We start from the raw sequence: 22,447 nt of genomic DNA on the forward strand, positions 1-22,447 counted from the left end.
CGCCCCCGAAATGTGTTAGCTGTACCCCGTGTTCTGTGCATGTCCATGCATAGTTTTTATGGCCTTTTGTCAATTGAATTTTGCGAGTACCCACTTTTATATAAACATTTCTTATTATTAAATTATCTTTGGTAATACACTAGGTGTGCGCGCCTTCCATTTCTGTTTTTCTATGAGTACCGCTTACCTGTCAAATCCTTCAATTTTCTGCATTTCCAGTGTATGGTTTAGTAGATGAAGAGGTTCATGTACCTATTCCTGTGTAACCACTTGGCGACCTGCTCAGAGTAAATATACTGCGTTCAGGCAGCAGGTGCAGACACAGCAACGTACATGTACATTGCCGGCTTTCTTTCAGGTTTGTGGCGCAAATGCGCGTGTCTCGTTTTTATACGTAGGTTTCAGACAATGATTTGGGCTGAAACCTGCTGATTGGCTGTGTACAATTACAGCACAAAGTTTTGTGTTTTCAAACACACAGAACTCTGTGTACACAGAACAGCGATCTGGCTATTTCCTGAAAAGCAAGGAGAAGAAGCAGCCAGATCTGTTAGTTAAAGCAGCTTACATTACACACATTACACTTGATAGGCACACAGTTAACCTCTTGATTTCCCCTTGATGTTAACCCCTTCCCAGCCATTGTTATTAGTACAGTGTCAGTACACAATATTACAATATATACAGTGATCCTCCCAGCTAGTGTCTGTTAGTGTCAGATTGTCCGCCACACTATCATAGTCCCACTATAAGTCGCCGATCACCATCGTTACCAGTATAGTGTCTATAGCTGCATAAATTCCAGTAAATGTACCATAATTTGTAGATGTTATAACCTTAACACAAACCAATTTATATACGCTTATTGGGATTTTATTTACCAAAGACATGTAGCAGAATACAATTTGGCGAAAATTTATGAAGAAATTAAATTTTTTTATTGGATGTGTTTTATAACAGAAAGTAGAAACTATTGGGGTTTTCCTCAAAATTGTAAGTCTTTTTTTCATTTATAAAATAAAAAATAAAAAACCCAGTGGTGATCAAATACCACCAAACAAGAGCTCTATTTGTGTGAAAAAAAATACATGTATAAATGTTATTTGCGTACAATGCTGCATGACCAAGCAATTGTCAGTTAGCATAGAGCTGAATATCAAAAAATGCCCTGATCATGAAGGGGCAAAACCTTTCGGAGGTCAAGCCCTGTCAGGCTATTATCACTACCAGTATCTCCATGTCCAGGTGACACCCATTCTACTGGAGGTGGTTTCAAGCAAGGTCAGGGACGTCTTCAGTGTTCACCAAGCACCATCTCATGGGAGGAAAGGGAGTGAGTCATATGCTCCATATATCTAGAAAAAGAGTGACGGCAGAAAAAAGACCAAGTGGCCCATCAAGTCTGACCCCTTTTTTCTTTTTCTTTTTTATTTCTATGGTTATAATTTTTTCTTCTTTTTTTTTCTTTTTTTATCTGCCTGGTACCTGAAAATACCAGGAATGTTCTTCCAAAATGATGAACAAAAGAAAAAATGAGTGTAAGTAAGTAGCTGTAGGTTGCCTTTAAAGTAATCCTGTTGACTCTCCCTGAATGGCCACAGCAATGTTGCTGCTTAACATTGCCTTTAAGAGTAGTTGAGACCCCTTGTACAGCATGGGTCCAAGAAGGCTCCACAGGGACTCATTTGTATACTAACTGCAGATGGAACAAGGTTTTAAATGTTTTTAGATTAGGTCAGGTCAGGTGCACTTTAAGTTCAAGGAAATTGAATAAATTGACTGTGCTGTCCAGGAAACACTGTACCTGTGTTAAAATCAAGTGGGCCACAAAGATTACCTTCATCTGAGTTCTGTGCAAGCCACTACATCCAGGTTGCATGGAGTATCTTACACATAGGGTGGGTGGGTCTTCTTCCTCAATCTGTGTTGTGACAATTCTCTATCAGTTTAGCATATCAGATTCAAATTAACAAAGGTTTGAATGGAGATTGTAAAGAACTTATTTCTACAGTTTGATGCGTCAGTCTTGACTAAAGCACCACAGATGGCATCAGCACCCATGTAATAATGGCTGCTATCCTACCCCGACCCTTTTACCCCAACTAAACTGCAATAACCACCATGACACCATTTTGGAGTAAAATTGGCTGAAGCGGCCATTTATTAACCAATAACCAATATAACAAACATTTGTTAAAACAGGAACAAAAATAATAATACAATAACAATAAACATAAGGTTACTGAACTTAGGAGGCACAAGGTATCAAGTATCCACTTTGTATCTGTGTAACTACTTACACGGTCCCCAGCCACACCACACTGGCTCAGGGACAACCTCAACCTTCTACAGATACCCCACCATTAACTGGTAATCCACAGGGGACTCCATACCTTAGAAGGGTCCCTAATATGATAAGCACAGCATATTTTAAAATGCTTCCAAAGACCCCAACTGCCAGGCCATTATGATCACCTAAAGATGAACTGATCCAGTGCAGGTGGGGAACGTTCTTTATCCACGTTCCTTCACTGGATGTCAGGAACTTTCCTCATCCGCCTGGAAGACCCCCTGCAGCCCATCCTCCCCACTGTGAAACTCACCAATCACAGTAAGTGAACTCACCTCTTTCTTAACTTTTATATTAACCCTCTCTCCCTGATTCCCCCAGTCTCCCAGTCATGCTAGCCCTACGCAATTTTTGTATTCCTTAATTACAAACATTGGAGCAAAGGGGGTTCTGGAATCATCAGAAAATCAGCTAGACTGGTACTTCACAAAAGTGCCTGAAAGACTGAAGCCTTGGGCTGGTAGGCTTTAATTACCTGGAGTTACTTTTGTACAATGTAAACCTGTATTTTTATTGCAGGAAAATGCCTCGGTCCTTTCTGGTTAAGACAAAGAGAACTCACACATACCAACAGCACCGCTACTCAGATGACACGTTGATGCGAGATGACCCGGTCTCAGCTTTATGTCTAGGTTAGTATATTTGGCTTCTGGAGACCCCTATGATTGTATTATCTATACATCGCGGATAGAGCAGTTATGTGTTGACAGGTACATTAGCCACGTAACAATTTCCTCCACAATGTTAATACTGTAATTTATAAACACTATGATTAAGTAGTATTAAACCCTCAGCATTTTTTTTAGTCTAAAGTGGAACATAGGCAAGGATTAATAATTGAAACTGCTGCATACTCCGTAAGTGATTAAATCAGCTGCAGAAAGGACAGTTTCATATTACTTTAATAACATCCATGTTTATATTGTACAATACATACAGCAATGAGGATGAATGGCTGTCACAAACAGTAGCCACCCATTAGTATGAGGGCAGATTGTGATTTGACTGAGATGTGTGCTTGCAACCTTTGTGAGTTAATGTGGTCACGTGTTGAACCCATGTTGGGTTGCCTGCAAGAGGCCCAGAAAATAAAGGGCCAGTGTGTAACACTCAGCATGGCCCAGCTGCTTGGGGACATCTGAGACTGCTATATTAAGGTTGGTTTGGGAGAGAGATGACAGACAGATATATCTACATGCCCATCCATTGGCCAAAATTCAGTCTTCTTCTATATGGTCTGTGGCATGGTTGGTTCTAACTTATACTGTCAATGTGACTACATCAATGCACCCAAAAGTGATATCTGCCATAGTTGTAAGTGGAGCCTGATAGACTGAGAAAGCCCCTGGATTTTTGTAAGTATTGGATGCTCCTACAGTAGGTTCTCTCTGCCATATACCCCAACTCTGTTCCTGTCCACCTGGGAGTTGTTGGTGTTGCCACCCACCATTGCGTGTTCCAGCTCCTTTTTATACTCTCCATAATATAAGCCCCTACATCAGTCTGACCTGACTGATAATAGCATTCAGTGCAGCTAAGTGCACTTATCTCAATAGTTAATAGCTAATAGTAAAGTGAAGATGCAATTTATATGAAAAAATATGTAAACCCAACAACTAAACTCACAAAAAAGTAATTTCAACCTCTTTAGGTCTACATTAAATAATGCCTAATGATTCTGCCATTAATATCCTTGTTCAGGCACTTCCTGTTAAAGAACGGGCTTGCTCAATCCCTGTCTCCCACCTATGCTTCTGATTTGTCACCCTGTTACACAGGCTTCTGATAGAGAACACAAATGGCCATTTCAAAACACATTGGGCAAGCATTGTCCACTGTGGTCTTCATCAAAAAACCCACTCTTGGAAACTTAATTCTGTCATGCCATGCAGTTATAGTGCATGAAGACAAGAAGTGGCTGCTCCATGGCATTGAATATCTTGCTTACAGCCGACCAAGTCCAATCTCTTAAGAAGAAATTCCCTCTTGCTGGGTGACATCCTACCTTCCCTACTGTGGAATTTACATCATGTCCTCCTACAAGACTCTATATGCAACCAATTTTCCATCTCTTCTGACGCAAACAACATCAACCCTTGAATCTTGGAAGACACTGGATAACTTGGTTGGGCAGAATAGCTGTCCTGAAAATGACACTGCTTCCTAAATAGCTCTACCCTTTTAGAGTTCTCCCTATTTATATTCCATTGCACATTTTATAGTTAATGCAGCAGACATATTGTAGGTTTATTTAGCAGGAATGTAGACCAAGGTTCTCTAAAAATGTCCTATTTCATCCCAAGTCCAAGGGCGACTGGTGATACAATAATTATTATTGGGCATAACAAATCACCTCTCTAAATGCCTATCATGAGTCCTTTAATACCCTATTATCTGTCAGCATAGAAGTGTACCTGGTTGTGCCTATGGCTTTAGACACGGTTCTATGGAACCCTCCTGATCTACATAAGCATATCACCAGTCTTCTGGTTAATCATTCACTGAAAAAATGGGACCCTGTGAAATATTCAAGGAGACTATTGTCGACCCATGTGCTCCCTCTCACTAACGACCCCTCTTTCCCCTTGGGATAAGAAGAGCCACATAGATACTTGTGGTGGACCAAAGCAGTCTTCCGTTGGGTGTATGACTTGCTAAATGTGCGTAATATGTTAAGCTTCTCCCCATTCCAGTCCTCCCATCACATTCCTTCCTCTGAGAAGTTCTGATATCTTCTAATTCAAAACTATATGCACTCCTTTTGAACACATGCCTTTGCAATTCTGTCTCCATGGATAAGGTATCCTCGATCTACGGTTCTCTTTTGGAATGTGACATTGTATGATTGTCCTCCACCTTGTGTTGCTCAAAGGGAAAGTATTTGGGTGGTTCCCTTGAGCTGCATCAGTGGACCCAGACATGATTGTGCACGGATCACTATACTCATCATTTAATGAGGCCGACTATAATTAATTGTTTAGATGGTATATGATAGCCTGTTTGGTAGACCCTGGTCCAAAAATGTTTGATTTGACAGGCCAAAGCCTGGTGGTCTTACACGTGTTAGACAAAAAATGTAAAGGTACCTGTTTAATGAAATGTTGGCAACTATTCTCCATGACAAAGAAAAAGCATGTAAAAAGATCTAAAATCCATGGATCTCTCAATATTTCTTGGTAGATTTGAATGATTCTCTATGTACAATTTAACCCTCACTGGTCCAAGGGGTTGAAGCATCACTTCACTTAAGAACGTCCACGATGGCCTGACACCAACTTTTCCTCCCAAACCCCTTTACATCTTAATTGCCCAGAAACAAGACTACAGGGTGGTCTTCTGATGTGGGTGCCCCCACTGCAGCTTCAATCCTTCATTATTCGTACACAAAGGGATTGATTGATTTACTACTGATTTACTAAAACTGGAGTGTGCAAAATCTGGTGCAACTGTGCATGGTAGCCAATCAGTTTCCAACTTCAGCTTATTCAATTAAGCTTTGACAAAAAAACTGGAAGCTGATTGGTATCTATTCTCAGCCGCACCAGATTTTGCATTCTCCAGTTTTGGTAAATCAACTCCAAAGTTAGCTGTTAACAGGCCTCTCGTGTGGTTCGGTCTAATGTGTTCCCATTTATACCAGGCTGGGGGACACTCACAACACACGTTACCATAATGCACTTGCACCTGGATTTCCCCTATGTATACTGTGCTATAATGGGTACTTCCATATGTTTGAAGTTAATTGATGGCTCTGTGTATTGTCTACAAAAAAAAATATTTAAAAAAAAAATGTATTAAAACTGAAGGAAGGAAGTGGCTACAAAAAGGATGTAGAGAAAAACAGCACTGAGACCTTACTATGAATTTTGGTAAAAATATCAGTTGTTTATTATCACAGTGCTTTGGCAAACCCGATATCATTTGTCTCATGACAGGTTTGCTTTAGAGGTGCAGAGAGCAGTCAGGTGCGGCCGTGTGAATAATTACTGCACAGCCTGTGTAGTGCCAACAGTTATTCCTAACCCTTCAGGCTTATTCAAATGAGCTGTAGTCAAATGTAGCAGTGTGGATCGGTTTTCTGTGTAATCCACAAGCATGTATAACTGTTTCCCTGGAACTGATCTTATGTTCACATCACTGTTTATTCATTAGATAGACAGGGCTGCACTCAGGTCCAAGAGCTCTGTGCTTATGTGTCTCAGTCCCTGGAACTAATTCTTGCATTCATATTTGGCCTGAGCATCACTGCTTGCTTGCTAGGAACACCTTTCAGCACCAGAGGTTTTAAACTGGCCACACACATTACAATCTGATTCTACAATCTCTATATATTCAACTTTAAATTTACCAGGATAGGGTATCTTAATGGCCTACCTAAACGATTTTTTTAATTTGTATGCTATCAAGTCCTAGCTGTTAATAAATTTACATTAACCACTTTAGCTCTGGAAAGTTTACTCCCCCCCCTCCAGATCAGGCCATTTTTTGCGATGCGGCGCTGCGGTACTTTAACTGACAATTGCGTGGTCGTGCAACACTGTTCCGAAATAAAAATGTATGCGCTTTTTTTCCAATTAAATAGAGCTTTCTTTTGGTGGTATTTGATCACCTCTGTGGTTTTTATTTTTTGTGCTGTAAACGAAAAAAGACCGTCAATTTTGAAAAAAACAAACAAACATTTTTTACTTCCTGCTATGAAACATATTCAATAAAAAAAGGTAAAAAGCCACATTTCTTCATCAATTTAGGACAAAATGTATTCTGCTACATATTTTTGGTGAAAAAAAATCCCAAGAAGCATATACTGATTATAGCGTTTACAAACTATGAGATATATTTATGTCATTTTTATTAGTAATGGTGGCGATCAGCAACTTACAGTTGGACTACAATATTGCGCCAGACAAATGGACACCTAACTGACACTTTCTGGGGAACCAGTGATATCAATACAGTGATCAGTGCTAAAAATATGCACTGTCACTGTACTAATGATACTGGCTGGAAAGGGGTTAACATCTAGGGCGATCAAAGGGTTAAATGTGTACCTAACATGTGTTACTGCGTGTGCTGTTTTTACTGAAAAAAACAGCACATTGCTGCTGTCAGAAGAGAGCCCTCCATTTGTTATTTACACAGGGCTCTCTTCGGTAATCTACGGAACCGATTGTCGGGCGCTGGCAACTAGTCAGCGGTCGACAGCTGCTAACTGGTTGGTGCTGCAGCCAATCGCAGCACAGCTGGGGCGGCACGGGCACGCTCTCTACCCCGGCGTGCAGATCTCGTACTAGGTACGTGATCCCACGCAGAGCGGCCACCCTGCTGCAGTATATCTGTGGTGGGCGGTCGTTAAGCAGTTAACATTGCACAATCATATTGTGGCATGTATGGTCAGCTTAAAGGAGACTTTGCAGCAAACTGCAAAGCTCACTTAATAAATCAAGTCCCCTCAGGGGTCTCCAAACTTTTTAGTACATGGGCCCCACTGTATATTTTGCAAAAATTTGCAGGTCAAGAAAAATCAGTTTTAGAAAGGAATGACTCCCCTTACATCAGGGTCTCCTTCAGAGTTCTCCTTACATTAGGATCCCAGTCAGAGTCCATCATATACATCTGGTCTTCATCAGAGTCACTCCTTACATCAGGATCCCCATCACATTCCCCCTAAGCCCTCGTTCACATTGGCTGCGGCTTTGAAATCATGCGACTTCATCTGAACTTGCACAATGTCAAAGCCGCATGTCAGTGCAACTTTGGGTGCGACTTGGAAGACATCTGTGCGGTTTCATGCACAGATGTCTATGCAAGTCGCACCTGAAAGCGCCAAAAGTAGTGTAGGAACTACGTTTTGAACAGTGCAATTGCCTGCAATAGGGTGCGACTTTTTAATGTTATTTGATCTGTCAAATCGCATGACAAACCACTCCAGTGTGAATGATGGCTTGGACTCGGTTCACATCTATTGCTTTTTGCAGAAACGCACTATAGTCCATTTAACATGGTTTCCTATGGGATACGTTCACATCTATGCTTTTTTCAGCTGCTGCATTTTTGAAAAGGGTCAAGGACTTTTTTTAAAGCAAAGGGACAGCATTCTTGGTGTTACCAGAGTATCGATATAATGCAATGGAAGCTTCTTGGATGCAGAGAATACTTTACTTTTATGGAGAAATATCAGAACATGCCTTACAGCATGGAGACAGGAACAGGATACAAACAAGTACACACTGAACATAGACAGAACATCCTGTGATTACAGTTTAGAATACACACTATAACACTGCAGCGCCACCTGCTGGTATAGACAGGTATAATGCATATATATATATATATATATAATATATATATATATATATATATATATATATATATATATATATATATATATATATATATATATATATACTTCACATATACTACAAAGCAACTTTCTGTTGTTCTTCCACCATCTCCAGACTTCAATGGAGAAGCTGCAGAAAAGCATGTAGTGCGTTTTTGCCGCAATTTTGCATTTTGCAAAAGAGATGTATGAGAATGTTTTACTTACCTAGGTGGATGCAGCATCAGTCCAATGCTGCATATGTCCCACGCCGGCTCTAAGACTGAGAACCGAGCGATCAAACACCGCTGATCGCTCAATTCTCAGAGCTCCCTGAGCAGAGAGCTGGTGACTGGCAATCACCCGCTCTCTGCAACACCAACAGCCCGATGTCTGCTGAAAACAAGTCAAAGGAGTGCAGAACGAATTGCACTCCTGTGATCCACAGGGGAAGTACAGCCAAACAAGCTTTGCCTATACTTCCCCTTTAACCTGCCTAACAACAAATTGGACAAAAAAAACCCATAAAAATTGCACAACGCATCAAAAAACGTGTGTATCATGTATCAAAAAACACAAAATGCACCTTAAAAGCACTGGAGAAATTAATCAAACGCAAACTGCATAGGTGTAAACCGAGTCTTACATCAGGATCCCCAATAGAGTGCCCCTTACATCAGGACCCCCTATTTACTTCAGATCCTCATCAGAATCCCCTTACATGAGGATCCCAGTAAGAGTCCCTCCTTACATCAGGATCCCATCAGATTGCCCCCCTACATTGAGATCCCTATTAGAGTGCCCCTTATATCAGGGTCCCCCATTTACTTCAGATCCTCGTCAGAGTACCTCCTTACATCAGGATTCCCATTTGAGTGCCCCTTACATCAGGGCCACCTATTTACTTCAGATCCTCATCACAGTCCCCCTTACATGAGGAGCCCCTCATTTACATCGGGTCCTCATCAGAGTCCCCCCTTAGATCAGGATCTCCATTAGAGTGCCCCTTATATCAGGGTTCCCTGTTTACTTCAGATTCTCATCAGAGTCCCCGCTTAGATCAGGATCTCCATTAGAGTGCCCCTTATATCAGGGTTCCCTGTTTACTTCAGATTCTCATCAGAGTACCCCCTTACATTAGAGTTCCGATTAGAGTCCCCCTTAGCACTGTAAGGTATACAGCGTGACTGTAGCAGCAGGGCAGGAGCTATGAAGCAGAGCGGGTCTGGATAGAGGAAGTTCCTAGTGGCCGTACTATAAGATGATGACAGCACAGCACCTGTCATGGTGACTGTGGGTGGTGGAGATTTGAGGAGCAGAGACCACATGTAGCATTGAGGATACACCACTGAGCCTAGCTGCAGGCGAGCTAAAATCTTGTAGTGGGCCATAGTTTGGAGTCCCTGATCTAGTTGGAAGTAGGATGATGTCACGCTCAACTAGTTGCCATGGGCAAAACCATGAACAAGGTAAATATATTTAATAGTTTTTCCACACAGGTGTTTTCCTTTTTACTGGTAAGCTGCTTATTGTGATGGGGAGGGGTCCCCAATGTATTAAGCAGACCTTTCATTTTTACTGCAAGGTCCATTTTAAGATAGACCAGTACTTTGCTCATACCAATGGGAAAGAAGAGAGGAAGCCTTGCGTAAACTACAAGAGTCACATGGTCCCCATGGTCATGGACATCTTCTATCAGCCTACATTTTTACCCACCATCCAAACATTTTAAAGACAATATCCTTTCTAAAGCAGCTCCACCCTTAATGACTTTTCTATGCTCAGAATTAGGAAGGGCGATGTTGTAAAACAACAAACTACTGCGCAAGGCCCGGACATTAGTGTTTGCAGCCGCAGTGTGCAAGGCCGCCGGTTATATGGAGCCTTTAGAGATGTGCGTTGTGTAAGAAAGCTTTACTGAGATATTTTACTTCAGCTGTTCTGTGCATGACGAGGATTCTCAGTTATGATATGTTTTCTCAGCTCAATCAAAGCCGGATCTCCAGACATAAATAAATTGGCCAAGTGTCTATATAAACATTGTGGTTTCTCAGTCACACACACGCTGTGTCAACACATGCATTCTGTAGCACAGGTTTTAGCAAATTACACATAAATCATACACACAGTCATAGCACTGTGACTCTGCTGTTTACCAACATTTATTTCATTAAAGCAGTTTAATATTACCGAGTATGCATAGCATAAGGGAGCCACGTTGTGCTAAACACATGAGAATAGCATATCTAGTGATATTACAGATATACTTGTGCTTACTTAACTAATTATGGACCTTGGACATACCAGCTACACCTTCTCCACTTTCATTCTCTCGACCCCCCCAGCTACATTTCTTTCTGCTGTCCATTTTTTGCCTTTGTAATTTTAGTGCCAGTTGGGAATTCCGGAGGCAATTGCTCTACAATAAGGGCATCTAGTAAGTAGGGTACTATGAAGTGATAATAAATACACAAAACTGGATGTTTGGATCACTTCGTCTTTCAAGCCTTGGCTTGAGTTTGAAGATGCTTAACTCTGTTTCGTGTTTTATTGTATGGCTGCTCATTAATTCAGGATTACTGGTAATTATTAATCCATCTTGCTTTTGAGTAGATCAGCAATCCAAGGATCCACTAGAAGGAGATTTACTATGCAGTGACCTCAAAGAAAACAGCCCTGAAGACCAGGCCAGGAGCAAGGCTCAGGAGTACCAAGAAGATGAGAAGGGGAAGTCAACATTTCTGGCCAAAAGCAACTCAAGCCCTTCCACACCAGGTATTCTGCTAAACTCTAATTTCCACTCTGTTTGCCCTAAATAGAGACAGGAAGAAGCCTGGCCATACACTATACAATTTTCTTGTACAATTTTCCTTCGGATTTACCAAAACCATATAATATGAGGTCAAACCTAAACACTTTAAATTTGTATGCAAACAGGCAGGCTTTTACACAGTTAAAGGTGAATCTAAAGGAAATTCAATAAGAAAATTGTATATAGCGTGACCTCGTAGGAGCCGCTGGTATTTTCCAGAATTTTCCCTTGTTTTAGCCCCGCAGCCCCACACACACTGTATTTCCCACAGCCAAGTGCACAACTTCCACTCGTTACTCCAATGATCATTCTAGGGGTTGTAGTGTTGTTTTTGTTGTTTTATTTTAGCTTAGTAACTTGGAAAGGAGAAGGGGGTAGAGCGGGTTACTCCAATTAAACTATTCACACTTGAGGACAGCTTTTTTCGGTAGAACTGTGTAGCAGACTGTATAGAATGGAGCAAAGTCCCTTTCTCAGTAGAAGGAGTTGAATGGACCCTGCTCTTCAAGACACCAGCTGGTGTCCCCTTTAGCCTACAACCAGCAGCTGACCTTTAGCACCCAGAAGGGGATTCGGCAACACCAGTCTGTAGGATCCCTTTAGGGGGCCTGTACTCACAAGGCCTTGGTCACAGGTTACCTTCCTCCATGATATCAGACAGGATTCATGAACATCATCCCTCAGTCAGCTCTCAGGAGAACCCTGGGTTTCAGCATTTATTGTTCAGGCCCTCAGGTCACCCACCTGAGGCTGCATGGCAGCTTGTGCTTGGGAGGGGTGAAAGCCCCCCTTCCCAACTGGACCTCTCCTCTCTGGGGGAATACCCAGATCCGATCTGTGCTATATATACCAGCACCCAACAAGCTCAGGGGCAACACTCCCTGTAATTGACTGGCAAGGCATTCATATTCATGCTGCTGATCTGCATTGGTCACTCCTGTTCATCCAGAGCCTTCCAAGGCTGTCTGTAAAGAGAGGAGCCAATCACAGCAGCAGCACTGTAAGTCACACAGGATACCGTCACTAAGAATTTTTAACTTTCCTGTTAAGCAGAAAAGATGCCATGCTTTACCTAGTAATCTCCTGGTAAGCAGGAGACCACACTATATAAACTAACTACATTTTAGCACCTATCTAGGAGAGTGCTACATGCATAGGTGTGCGCATAGGGTGTGTCGGATGTACCTGAGCACACCCTAATTGCCCCACGCGCATTAGCATTATCGCTCTGTGGGCCAGCAGGAAGATGGGAAAGATCTCCCTCTTACCGGCTCTGCCATAAGAGAAGTGTTTATGCACTGCTGCGCACACTATGGCTACATGTATAATGTACAGCCAGCTTAAGGGAGGTGTGTTATAGTGTAAAATTAAAGGATTAGAAGAAATGCAAATTTGAATGGGCTCACTTGCTTTACTTACTACAGGTGGACAACTCTAAAAGCGCTTAAACTGAAGGCATAATTGCCATATTCAGTAAAAGATACTAATGTACCAAAAGTCTTAAAGAGACTTAAAATGCCCATAGATTAGATTTTCAAACAGATGTTCCAACAAAAAATCTCTGTAGTACATTTGTTAATACTAAGAGAGATTTGACTTTCAACTTTTAACTTTCTTCTTTGTAATACATGGAATTTTCTTAACAAAAACCACAGACATTGTTAGAAACTCATTTGTTTAACAAAAATTCACCATCCTGCTCCTTTGGATTTTACAATCACTATGGTCAAAAATGAACATGACTTTGACCCCATTAACCATTAAAAGATCGAACAAAGTTCCAAAAACAAAAAATTTGTAACCAAATTTTACTGGAATATGACCATGTACTATGGAAAAATGCCTGTCTGCATTTTTCCGCACCGCACCACACCACATATCCACCAATAACATTGTGGTGTGAACGGGACACTTTAAAAATGTAAGTGTTATTTTCCTTTCCTGACGCCAATACATGGCAGCATACATATGATATAGCTCCGCCCCTATATCCACCCACAGGACCTGTTTAGCTATATAAAAGTCTGACTAAGAGCTACCTCCCTCCATTCTCCGTATAAAGCACAAAGATCAGAGGGAGTGTGCGTGTGCTGCCATGTATTGGCGTCAGGAAAGGAAAATTACGTTAAGTATTTGATACAATTTTCCATCTTCCTGATGCCAACATGGCAGCATACATATGACACTTTGTCGAACTTTTGAGAGGGAGGGTTTAATGTTGCAAACTTAGTCTTTATTTGACAATAGATATATAGGCTTGGATAGTTTACCTCCCAAACTCTACTGAAGTAAGAGCTGCTGGATCCACCCTGTATGATGGGATGACCAGCTAGCCTCATTGCATACTGTCTCCAGAGACACTGCTGCTATAGCTGCCCAAGAAGAAGACATTGCCCTGGTTGAGTGAGCTCTAACCACCTCCGGAGGGTCCTTCCCAGCTGCTCTATATGCCCGGTGAATCGTTTTTACTATCCAGGCCAAGATGATTCTGGCCAAGGCCTCTTTCCCTTTAAATTTTCCGGTATGTATGATGAAAAGTCTGTCAGAATGTCTGACTACAGAAGTAGCCTGAAAATAGGCTTTGAGGACTTTTGAATGGCCAACTCACGCAAATCAGCATCTGATTCCGCTGAGAAGGCTGGAAACACCCATTCATTGGAGAGGTGAAATATTGATGCCACCTTTGGGGCTACGTGATCCAACTGTCTCAGTACAACCCTGTCTCAGAAGAACATGGTATAAAGTTTGTGAAAATGTTAAATGAGCAACGGCGCCAAAAATACAAAACAACCAATATTGTAATGCCACACCAAAAATTTGTGAAAACTAATAAAACATAAAATAATAGAAAAATTGGGCGCAAAACCATATAAATATGTATATGAATGTGTAAAAACCCAATTGTGCGTGAGTGCACCATATGTACTAGCACATATACCAAAATATGACACCAAAACAGTCCAGCATAAGTGATAAAATTGTTTCTAAAAAACATATGTATTAGTTCAACTCTTCTGTATATGTAGTGACTCCAACACCGTGCCTTGCTAAAGTGCAGTGTGCTTGATTCTTATTAAACAAAAAGTGCTTCACCCGAAGTGTCATATAAATCTGCTCACCAGATATCTCTGGCTACAAAGTGCCCACAAGGCATGTAATAGAGGGAAAAAACTTTTCTCCGCTAGCTGGGATCCTCCAAGCCAGATATAGCTCCAATCGACCGTTTCCAATATGTGTGAATCCAACACTCCTTATCCTTAAATCTGTGAAGATTGGCTTTCCCGTAAACGAGACACACTATATTGCCTCTCTGTGGCTCGCTTATGGGGGAGCCAATCTTCACAGATTTAAAGATGAGGAGCGTTGAATTTACACTTCAGAGTGTAATACTTTGAGGAATTATCCTTTTGAGGAATTACCATTCACCATCCATGATTGAATGAATCTTGATCAATATTGGAAACGGTTGATTGGAGCTATATCTGGCGTCTGGATCTTCAATCTTGGGGTAAAATGCCTGATTTTCCACCTGTAACCCTAGAGATGGCATTCTCCAGTTTTTAGCCAAACAGTGCCTTCCCATCAAAAGGCAGTTTACAGCAATTCTGCTTTGAGGATGGGTCGGCCACCCAGGGTTTTAGTCACAACGTTCTGGAGGACCATCAAATTATGTCTTTAGCTGCCTCACCCATGAAGTCCACCGAGAGTTTTATCTCATCAAAAGCCTTTTTTCCTTTTGGCAGCTGGTCTTTGATCGCATACTCCAAGTTCTGCGCCCACACTCGCATAGCGCTTGCTATGGATGTTAAAGCAACGGCGGGCTTACAGGTACCACCTGCCGCGAGGTAAGACTTTCTTAAGTCCATGTCAATGCGTCTATCAAGGATATCTAATCGGAAGTGTCACATTCTTGGCCAATCTGGTGACTGCCGTATCCACCGTTTGTGGGTTAGATAAAGGAGCCGCATCCTCCTCCGTGAGTAGTTACAACTTCTGCTACCTATTGGTTGAAGACAATTTTCTCTCTCCTTTTTCCCATTCCTCCTGAAACAGGCCTCTTATTTGTGTCATAAGAGGAAAGTTAGCTACCTGTTTCTTTAGATGGGGATAATAAGTTTTCTCCTTCTTTGGAGGAGGTTCCGAGTCCTCTCTTTCCAGTGCAGCTTTTAAGGCCTTGATGAATGGTTGGACCGCTGCCAATTCAAAGCCTGAACCTCCAGGATCCTCAGCTGAGGAGCAGGCAGTATCTTCTCCCTCTGCCTGGAAGGTTGGCTGTAATACTGGGTCTGGGGAATCAGCCCGCCTAATCTGCTGGGCTGGAGTCACCCCTGAAGTGCCTGGTACCCCTCTAGTTAGAGAGGGTTGAATGGCTTGGTTTAGACTTGGTGCAGGGCCCACACTGTTTGTTCGCTTCTGTCCCTGGTTGTCCGAGACGACCGAAAAATTCTGCCATAGAGTCTACTACTTACGGACTACTTTCTTAAGCAAGGATGACACCTGCTGACTTTCATACTCCTGGTCTCTGGCAAGCTGCCTAAAGCAGTTGCTGCAAAGTAGCTTTCCCGACATAGGGTCATCTCCACATGACCAACATTTGCCTTTCAGGCACTGAGACCTCGGAGGAGAAGCTGTGTGATTTCTCTTAAGTGTACAATTGCGCCCTTTTTTACTGGGGTCTGCCAGGACTGGAGGAGTCACTTTCTGCACTGGAAAATTCCTGATTATCCAGAGGGTCTCTGGACCTCCTAGAGCGGGAGTGTGAGCTGCCAGGCTGAAAAAGACAAGAAGGCACAATTGTCAGGGCGTATTGCGATCTTTTCTCCAGCATCTTCTTACTTACCCAAAGTTGGCCCTTACCTGAGTGCGATGGTCTTGGTTGTGTGGCGGTAGGCTCATGCTAGTGGTTCACCTCTCACCCTTCCCAGCCTGACATCCATCTCTCAGACACTCAGACATAGAACAGTTCATAAGCTTTGTTTTTTATTGAGGGAACTTGGATGGGAAATAGGGAAATTATGGGATGCCCAGGAATATTCAGTGCAAACTTGATAGAGACTTCTATATACACTTCAGTATATACACTCCAGTCTTCTTTCCAGCACAAACTCTTGCTTAACACCTCTTATCCTTCACCCCTCCAGCACCTCACTTGCTGCATACCATTACTCCTCCAACACTTCACTTGCTGCAGACTGTTACTCCACCAGCACTTCACTTACTGTAGACTGTTTACTCATCCAGACTAGCTAGCACCGCATGATTGGGCCTGACACTAACTCAGCCAGGCCTTAGTAAACTGTCTTTTGTGGGCAAGGACCTCGGGCCCCTGTTGTGTAGAAATAGTTTAGGTGCTAACTGTCCTCTGCACAGCTACCAATCCCAGATAGCTCTTCTCAAGCCCTGTCAGCCAGCCTGGCTGCAATTACCTCTTTCCACTGCCCCACCCACAGTCTCCTCTGTTGGTTCTGCACCCATCTCAAACTGCAATCTCCCAGTTCTCTCAGGCGTGCCTCCCCAGTCCTCCCAACTGTGCTCCACTCATCAGCCCTCCAGGCTGCGACTAGTTGTCCTCCCTGGAGTCTCTTAGAAGTGCTCTCCCCCTCTGTCCTCTACTCCTTCCAGGAACCCTTCACTCCTCCTGAAAGCACCCGAGCCCTGGCCCAGGGTCATTCCCCCAGACTGGGGAGCTCCCCATGGGCCCCAACAGCCTCCACACTCTCTCACTCCAGCTCTTCCACCCGACAACTCCCCCCTAGCTGGGCTAACGCCAGGTATTTGAGGAGGCCTGCCCCCTGCCAATCCAAGTTGGGGATTGGTCAAGGCTCCTCAAGATACCCCAGGCAGCGCCACCTCTCCTTCCCTCCTTTACTTCCAGCACCTTCTAGAAGGAAGAGGAAGGTGACAGTGTTGCTACCTGTCAGTCATCCAACCCTGCCCTGAGCCACTCCCAGCCCAGATTAAAAACAAACAGGCCTAGCCACCAGCTAGGCCTGCCTAAATTTTCATACTCTCCAGAGAAATACTCACTGTCTAAGACTTACCTAACTAGAGGGTGCTAAAAATACATGGTAGAATGTGCTTTACAAGACCAATGCACTCCTTTTTTTCCTTTTTGTATGTCACCACTGGGTCTCTTTGCTTACCTAGGCAATACAGGCAGTTCATGTCTGGTGGGAGGGGCCAGCATGGTGCTCTACATAGCTTCCTTAAAACATCACAGCACCCTGCCTCAGTACTCCTCTCAAGACCCCTCAGCTCTGGTGTAAGCAGTGGAATGGCTCTTGGTAGGAGTTATGCAAATATGAAAATGCTGTGATGATTGAATGTCAGTCTAGAGGAGTATTCCTAGGAGGGCTGTATTTACATGCAGACTGCCCTAGGTAATGGCAACATGCAATGTTTAGCCTCCATGATTTGAAGAACTGAAATCCAACAATTGAGAGGGAGAGTATGGCTGGGAAGGAAAGGGTTGGATGCTACAAGTCATCCTCTAAGGAAAGAAGGTGGGCTTTGTCTAAATTGCTGCAGTTTCTAATGCATGCTGTGAGAAGCTCACAGTGAGCAGTGAAATCAAAGGAAGCAATTTCAGCACAGTAGAGGAGCCTGTACAATTGTGCAAGACTGACGTTTAGGCTGGAGTTCAGCTTTAATAATCAAGAATATTCTAGTAGACTCTATTACATGGTTTGGTGTAAATTATTATTTTATCCTTCTTCTCATTGCATTTTCCAGGCATTTCCCTGTCCTTGCTTCCTCTGAAGGCCTACAGTTCTCCTGGTTTGTCCGCCTTCTACAAGCAGAACTTCTCCTGGGACTCCCTACATTCTGCCTACAGCTTCAAGCAAATTCCATCCCATCTACACCCCTCCATGCTACAGCACTCTTTAAACTTGTACAATAGTTCTTCTACAACTAACTCAGAGTATGACCTTCCCCTTAATTACAGCATGGGGTACACTTCAGCTATGGAAACTTACCACTGTGTAAAGTGCAGCAAAGTAAGTTTGTGTTCATTGGTTTGTTATTCAATGAAGGTGGTGGTTGACCCTGCATGGGCTAAACATTGGATCACTTTAAAGTGGTTGTAAACCTCAGACATGAAATATGAACAAAGCATATCCCTCTATAGTGTTTACTTGTCTCAATTAAGAGGACTAAGTGTAATTTCTGTCTGCCGCTTTGTTCCTCTTCTATCAACATGAGTTTTTTACAAGTGATTGAAGGGAAGAGTGTCTATTCCCTTCAATCACTGAGGAGAGTGTAACTTGAGCTCTCTGCCCCCTTTTTTCTGACATCTCAGACAAGCGTTATAAATTTGGCACTTTGAACAGGTGTAGAGAAGAGAAGACTACAGATAAACAAGTACAACTTATGTAAGAGGATTTGTTTCATCTCTGTGTATCACCTGAGGCCAGTTACTTCACTGGATATATGTTAGGGTTTGCAACCACTTTAATAATTTCTAGTGCAATTAAAATTGACATTAAACTGGAGTCAAATGCATGATGACAGCTTTGTCATTGGAGTGAAACAGACATTTCTAATATCTGTATTTTCTGCATGCAGTTGCATTGTCATTAACTGTAACAGCACAGATCTCATTGTAAATAGAGATATGTGGCACTAACTCAAAGTGCATAAATGTGATAAAATAAATATAATCCAATTCTTCAAGTAAAGTGCATATGCGTAAAGAGCAAAATCACATAAATAAAGTGACTAAACATCCATTAAATTCATAAAAAGTGACATTGGATAAATAACAGTGAAATTCATGAAATATGACGTCAAATAAATAAATAGACAATTCAAATGAAGGTGAATAAATCCAAAAATAGTCTAAAACTGCATCAATGAAAAAAAAGCACAAATTTAGAAAAAATTGAGAAAAATCGCATGAGATAAAAAAAAGTCGCATGCAATAACAAAAATCGCATAAAGTGCAAAAAAGTGCAGAAACGCTATAAAGATCCTGCCAGCGCATCGCTCCAGTGTGAAAGCCCTCGGGAGTGAGAGGAGATGCGTTTTACAGGTGCCTTGCAGGCGCTATTTGAGCGCTATAGTGCCTGTAAAGCGCTTCAGTGTGAAAGTAGCCTTATGCTGCTCCTGGGGACAAAATGTTCCAAATTTTTCATTACAACACTGGCCCTGTGCTTATGGTCAGTCTCATTAGGCAATCATTTTAAAGACTCCCCAACGGATGTTCCGAAGAGGAAGCAATTAACCTACAGAAAGTTTTAAAAATCTGACGGAATATGGAGCTTTCTGCCTACCTTGCTTCCTAGCTGTTATACTTTTTTCTTTTTGGATAGAGTAAGGGAGAGTTATAAGCCCTGACAATTTATTTTTGCCATCTGCATCCCATTGGGGAGATTTATTTTCACGTCCCATAGCCAAGCAGGAAGTAGGATAAAATCCCTGCAAATTATGGGAATCCCTTGGGAACTGATATCCCCATTGGAGAATTTCCCCTCTATTACCTTTCTGGGAACAACCCAAAATTAGGGTTTTCTTTTACTTACCTAACGGGGACACAGACAGCAAAAAAAAAAAGCTAATAATAAGTGTTCTAAACCATCTTCATTCTATGAGAAATGAGAAAAAAAAAAGTTTTGCCTTTAGTTACACGTTAATACTTCCTGTGGACCAGACTTGGAGCAAGTGCTTTTATTGCTGTCCCTGCCAGCATTGAAGAGATTTACCTTCATTTCAAGACCTGTTGGTCACACATGAAATCTCTCTAATTGGGACACTCACAACAATAAAACCTAACTAGTTCTAATTCGGCTGGAATTCCATTTTAAGGCTTTCTGTATATTTTCATGCAGGTCTTCTCTACGTCCCATGGTCTTGAGGTACATGTACGAAGATCTCACAGTGGAACCAGGCCATTTGTTTGCGAAATTTGTGGAAAGTCATTTGGTCATGCAGTGAGCCTGGAGCAGCACCTGAACGTCCACTCACAGGTGAGGACCAAACTGATGAATAGTTGGAGACTACCAGGTGCAGTCCCCTGAAATATGGGCATGGCTAAGTGTAGGTGGGCATGGTTTTAGCAGCACAAGGGGAAAACTTTAGGCTGTTCCTGTACATGGCATTGTGTAATCTCAGACAATTTTAGCTTCTGATGGAGAATCTGACAGTAGCTCAGTGGCCACAAATAAGATAAGTTAAAATAAACCTTTCCTAAAAGAAATACGAGGGCTACCCTTGCTGACTTTCTTCTAAAATAATAATTGACTACCTATTTTGACCCTTTGGATTTAATACTTTCTGGGAAGCTTCCAACCTCCACCAAAAATTAACTTACCAGTTTTAGTTGAAGCTTAGAAATTTTCCTTCATTGACTAACTTCTGACTTTTTTCAGGAAAGGAGCTTTGAGTGCAAGATGTGTGGAAAGACGTTTAAGCGATCCTCTACCTTGTCTACCCATCTGCTCATCCACTCTGATACACGGCCCTACCCCTGCCAGTTCTGTGGCAAGCGCTTCCATCAAAAGTCTGACATGAAAAAGCATACTTACATTCACACAGGTAAGTGATCACTGAACATGTACCAATATATTGATAATTTTGTGCTGGTAGAACAGACTGCCTGACCTTCAATGGTCAGACCTCTGCTGACATGCGCCTCCCCCCCCCCCCCCCCCACCACCACCACCACTGCACAGCCATTCACTTGAAAGATCAGCATGGCATGCCTCCCAACTTTTACACTTGAGAATGAGGGACATTTCAGGTTTCTCTTTTTTTTTTTTTTTTTTAGCTTTATACTTACCTAGGTAGATGCAGCATCGCTCCGATGCTGCATGAGTCCCCTGGTGCCTCTGCATAGAAAACTGAGCGATCAAACACCGCCAATCACTCATTTTTCAGAGCTCCATGACCAGAGAGCTGTAGACTGTCAGTCACAGCTCTCTGCTCTTCTCCCTCCTCGCTCATTGGAGCGCTGAGCGCTCATTGGAGCAACTCGCTGAGAGGCTGAGACAGGTCTCAGTCTAGGCACCTGGCGGATCCAGACTTCCATTGTCGGGATGATGTGGTGCCTGGACTGATATCCATGATGTCAGCAGAGAACGGACTTCCTGTGTTCCATAGGAGAAGTGGCTAAATGAAACCTGGGCTTCCTTGTACCTATAACATATGCTTTGAGTACTGTGCCACAAGCTTTATTCTCAGGGATTTATATTAACCTCATGTCATGTGGTTTTGTGGCCACAAACATGCTGCCATTAACAATTATTGGCACCCATGTGCATCTCACAGGAGCAGCATGGTTACAAGCAGTGTAGGACATGGAACGCCCCTTTCCTGCACTGTGTTCCAGTGTAAACCAACCCCGAGGGAGAGAGAGAAAGGGAAGGATGACTAAAGCAGTGTTTCTCAACTCCAGTCCTCAAGGCACCCCAACAGGTCATGTTTTCAGGCTTACCATTATTTTGCACAGGTGATTTGATCAGTTTCACTGCCTTAGTAATTACCACAGCTGTTCCATCTGAGGGAAATCCTGAAAACATGACCTGTTGGTGCGCCTTGAGGACTGGAGTTGAGAAACACTGGACTAAAGTATATAGAAGAAAGGAAGGATGGATCACTATGGTACATGAAAGGCAGGAAGGATCACTATGGTACATGGAAGGGAGCAAGTATCACATGGAGGGCAGGAAGGATCACTATGGTACATAGATACAGGAAGGAAGGATCACTATGGTATATGGAAGAAAGGAAGGAGGGATCACTATGGTACATGGAAGGCAGAAAGGAAGGATCACTATGGTACATGGAAGAAAGAAAGGAGGAATCACTATGGTACTTGTAAGGGAGGACGGATCACTGTGGTACATGGAAGGCACGAAGGAAGGATCACTATTTAACATAGAAGGCAGGAAGGAAGGATCACTATGTTATATGGAAGGTAGGAAGAGAGAGAGAGAGAGAGAGGGGGTGAGCTCTGTCACAGGCTCTG

General features: G+C 42.6%; 1 protein-coding gene across 1 annotated transcript in view; it reads left to right on the forward strand.

The window, feature by feature from the left end:
- Window positions 1–22,447, forward strand: part of GFI1B (growth factor independent 1B transcriptional repressor) — a 49,168-nt gene that overhangs the window by 21,807 nt on the left and 4,914 nt on the right. The window contains exons 2-6 of the mRNA XM_073600548.1: window positions 2,870–2,982; window positions 11,283–11,444; window positions 18,214–18,479; window positions 20,310–20,447; window positions 20,850–21,015. Coding sequence (XP_073456649.1) covers window positions 2,874–2,982; window positions 11,283–11,444; window positions 18,214–18,479; window positions 20,310–20,447; window positions 20,850–21,015 — 841 coding nt within the window. The 5' untranslated portion in view covers window positions 2,870–2,873. The remainder of the gene's footprint in view (window positions 1–2,869; window positions 2,983–11,282; window positions 11,445–18,213; window positions 18,480–20,309; window positions 20,448–20,849; window positions 21,016–22,447) is intronic.

The sequence above is a fragment of the Aquarana catesbeiana genome, linkage group LG09 (assembly GCF_042186555.1).
Source record: "Aquarana catesbeiana isolate 2022-GZ linkage group LG09, ASM4218655v1, whole genome shotgun sequence".
NCBI lineage: Eukaryota > Metazoa > Chordata > Amphibia > Anura > Ranidae > Aquarana > Aquarana catesbeiana.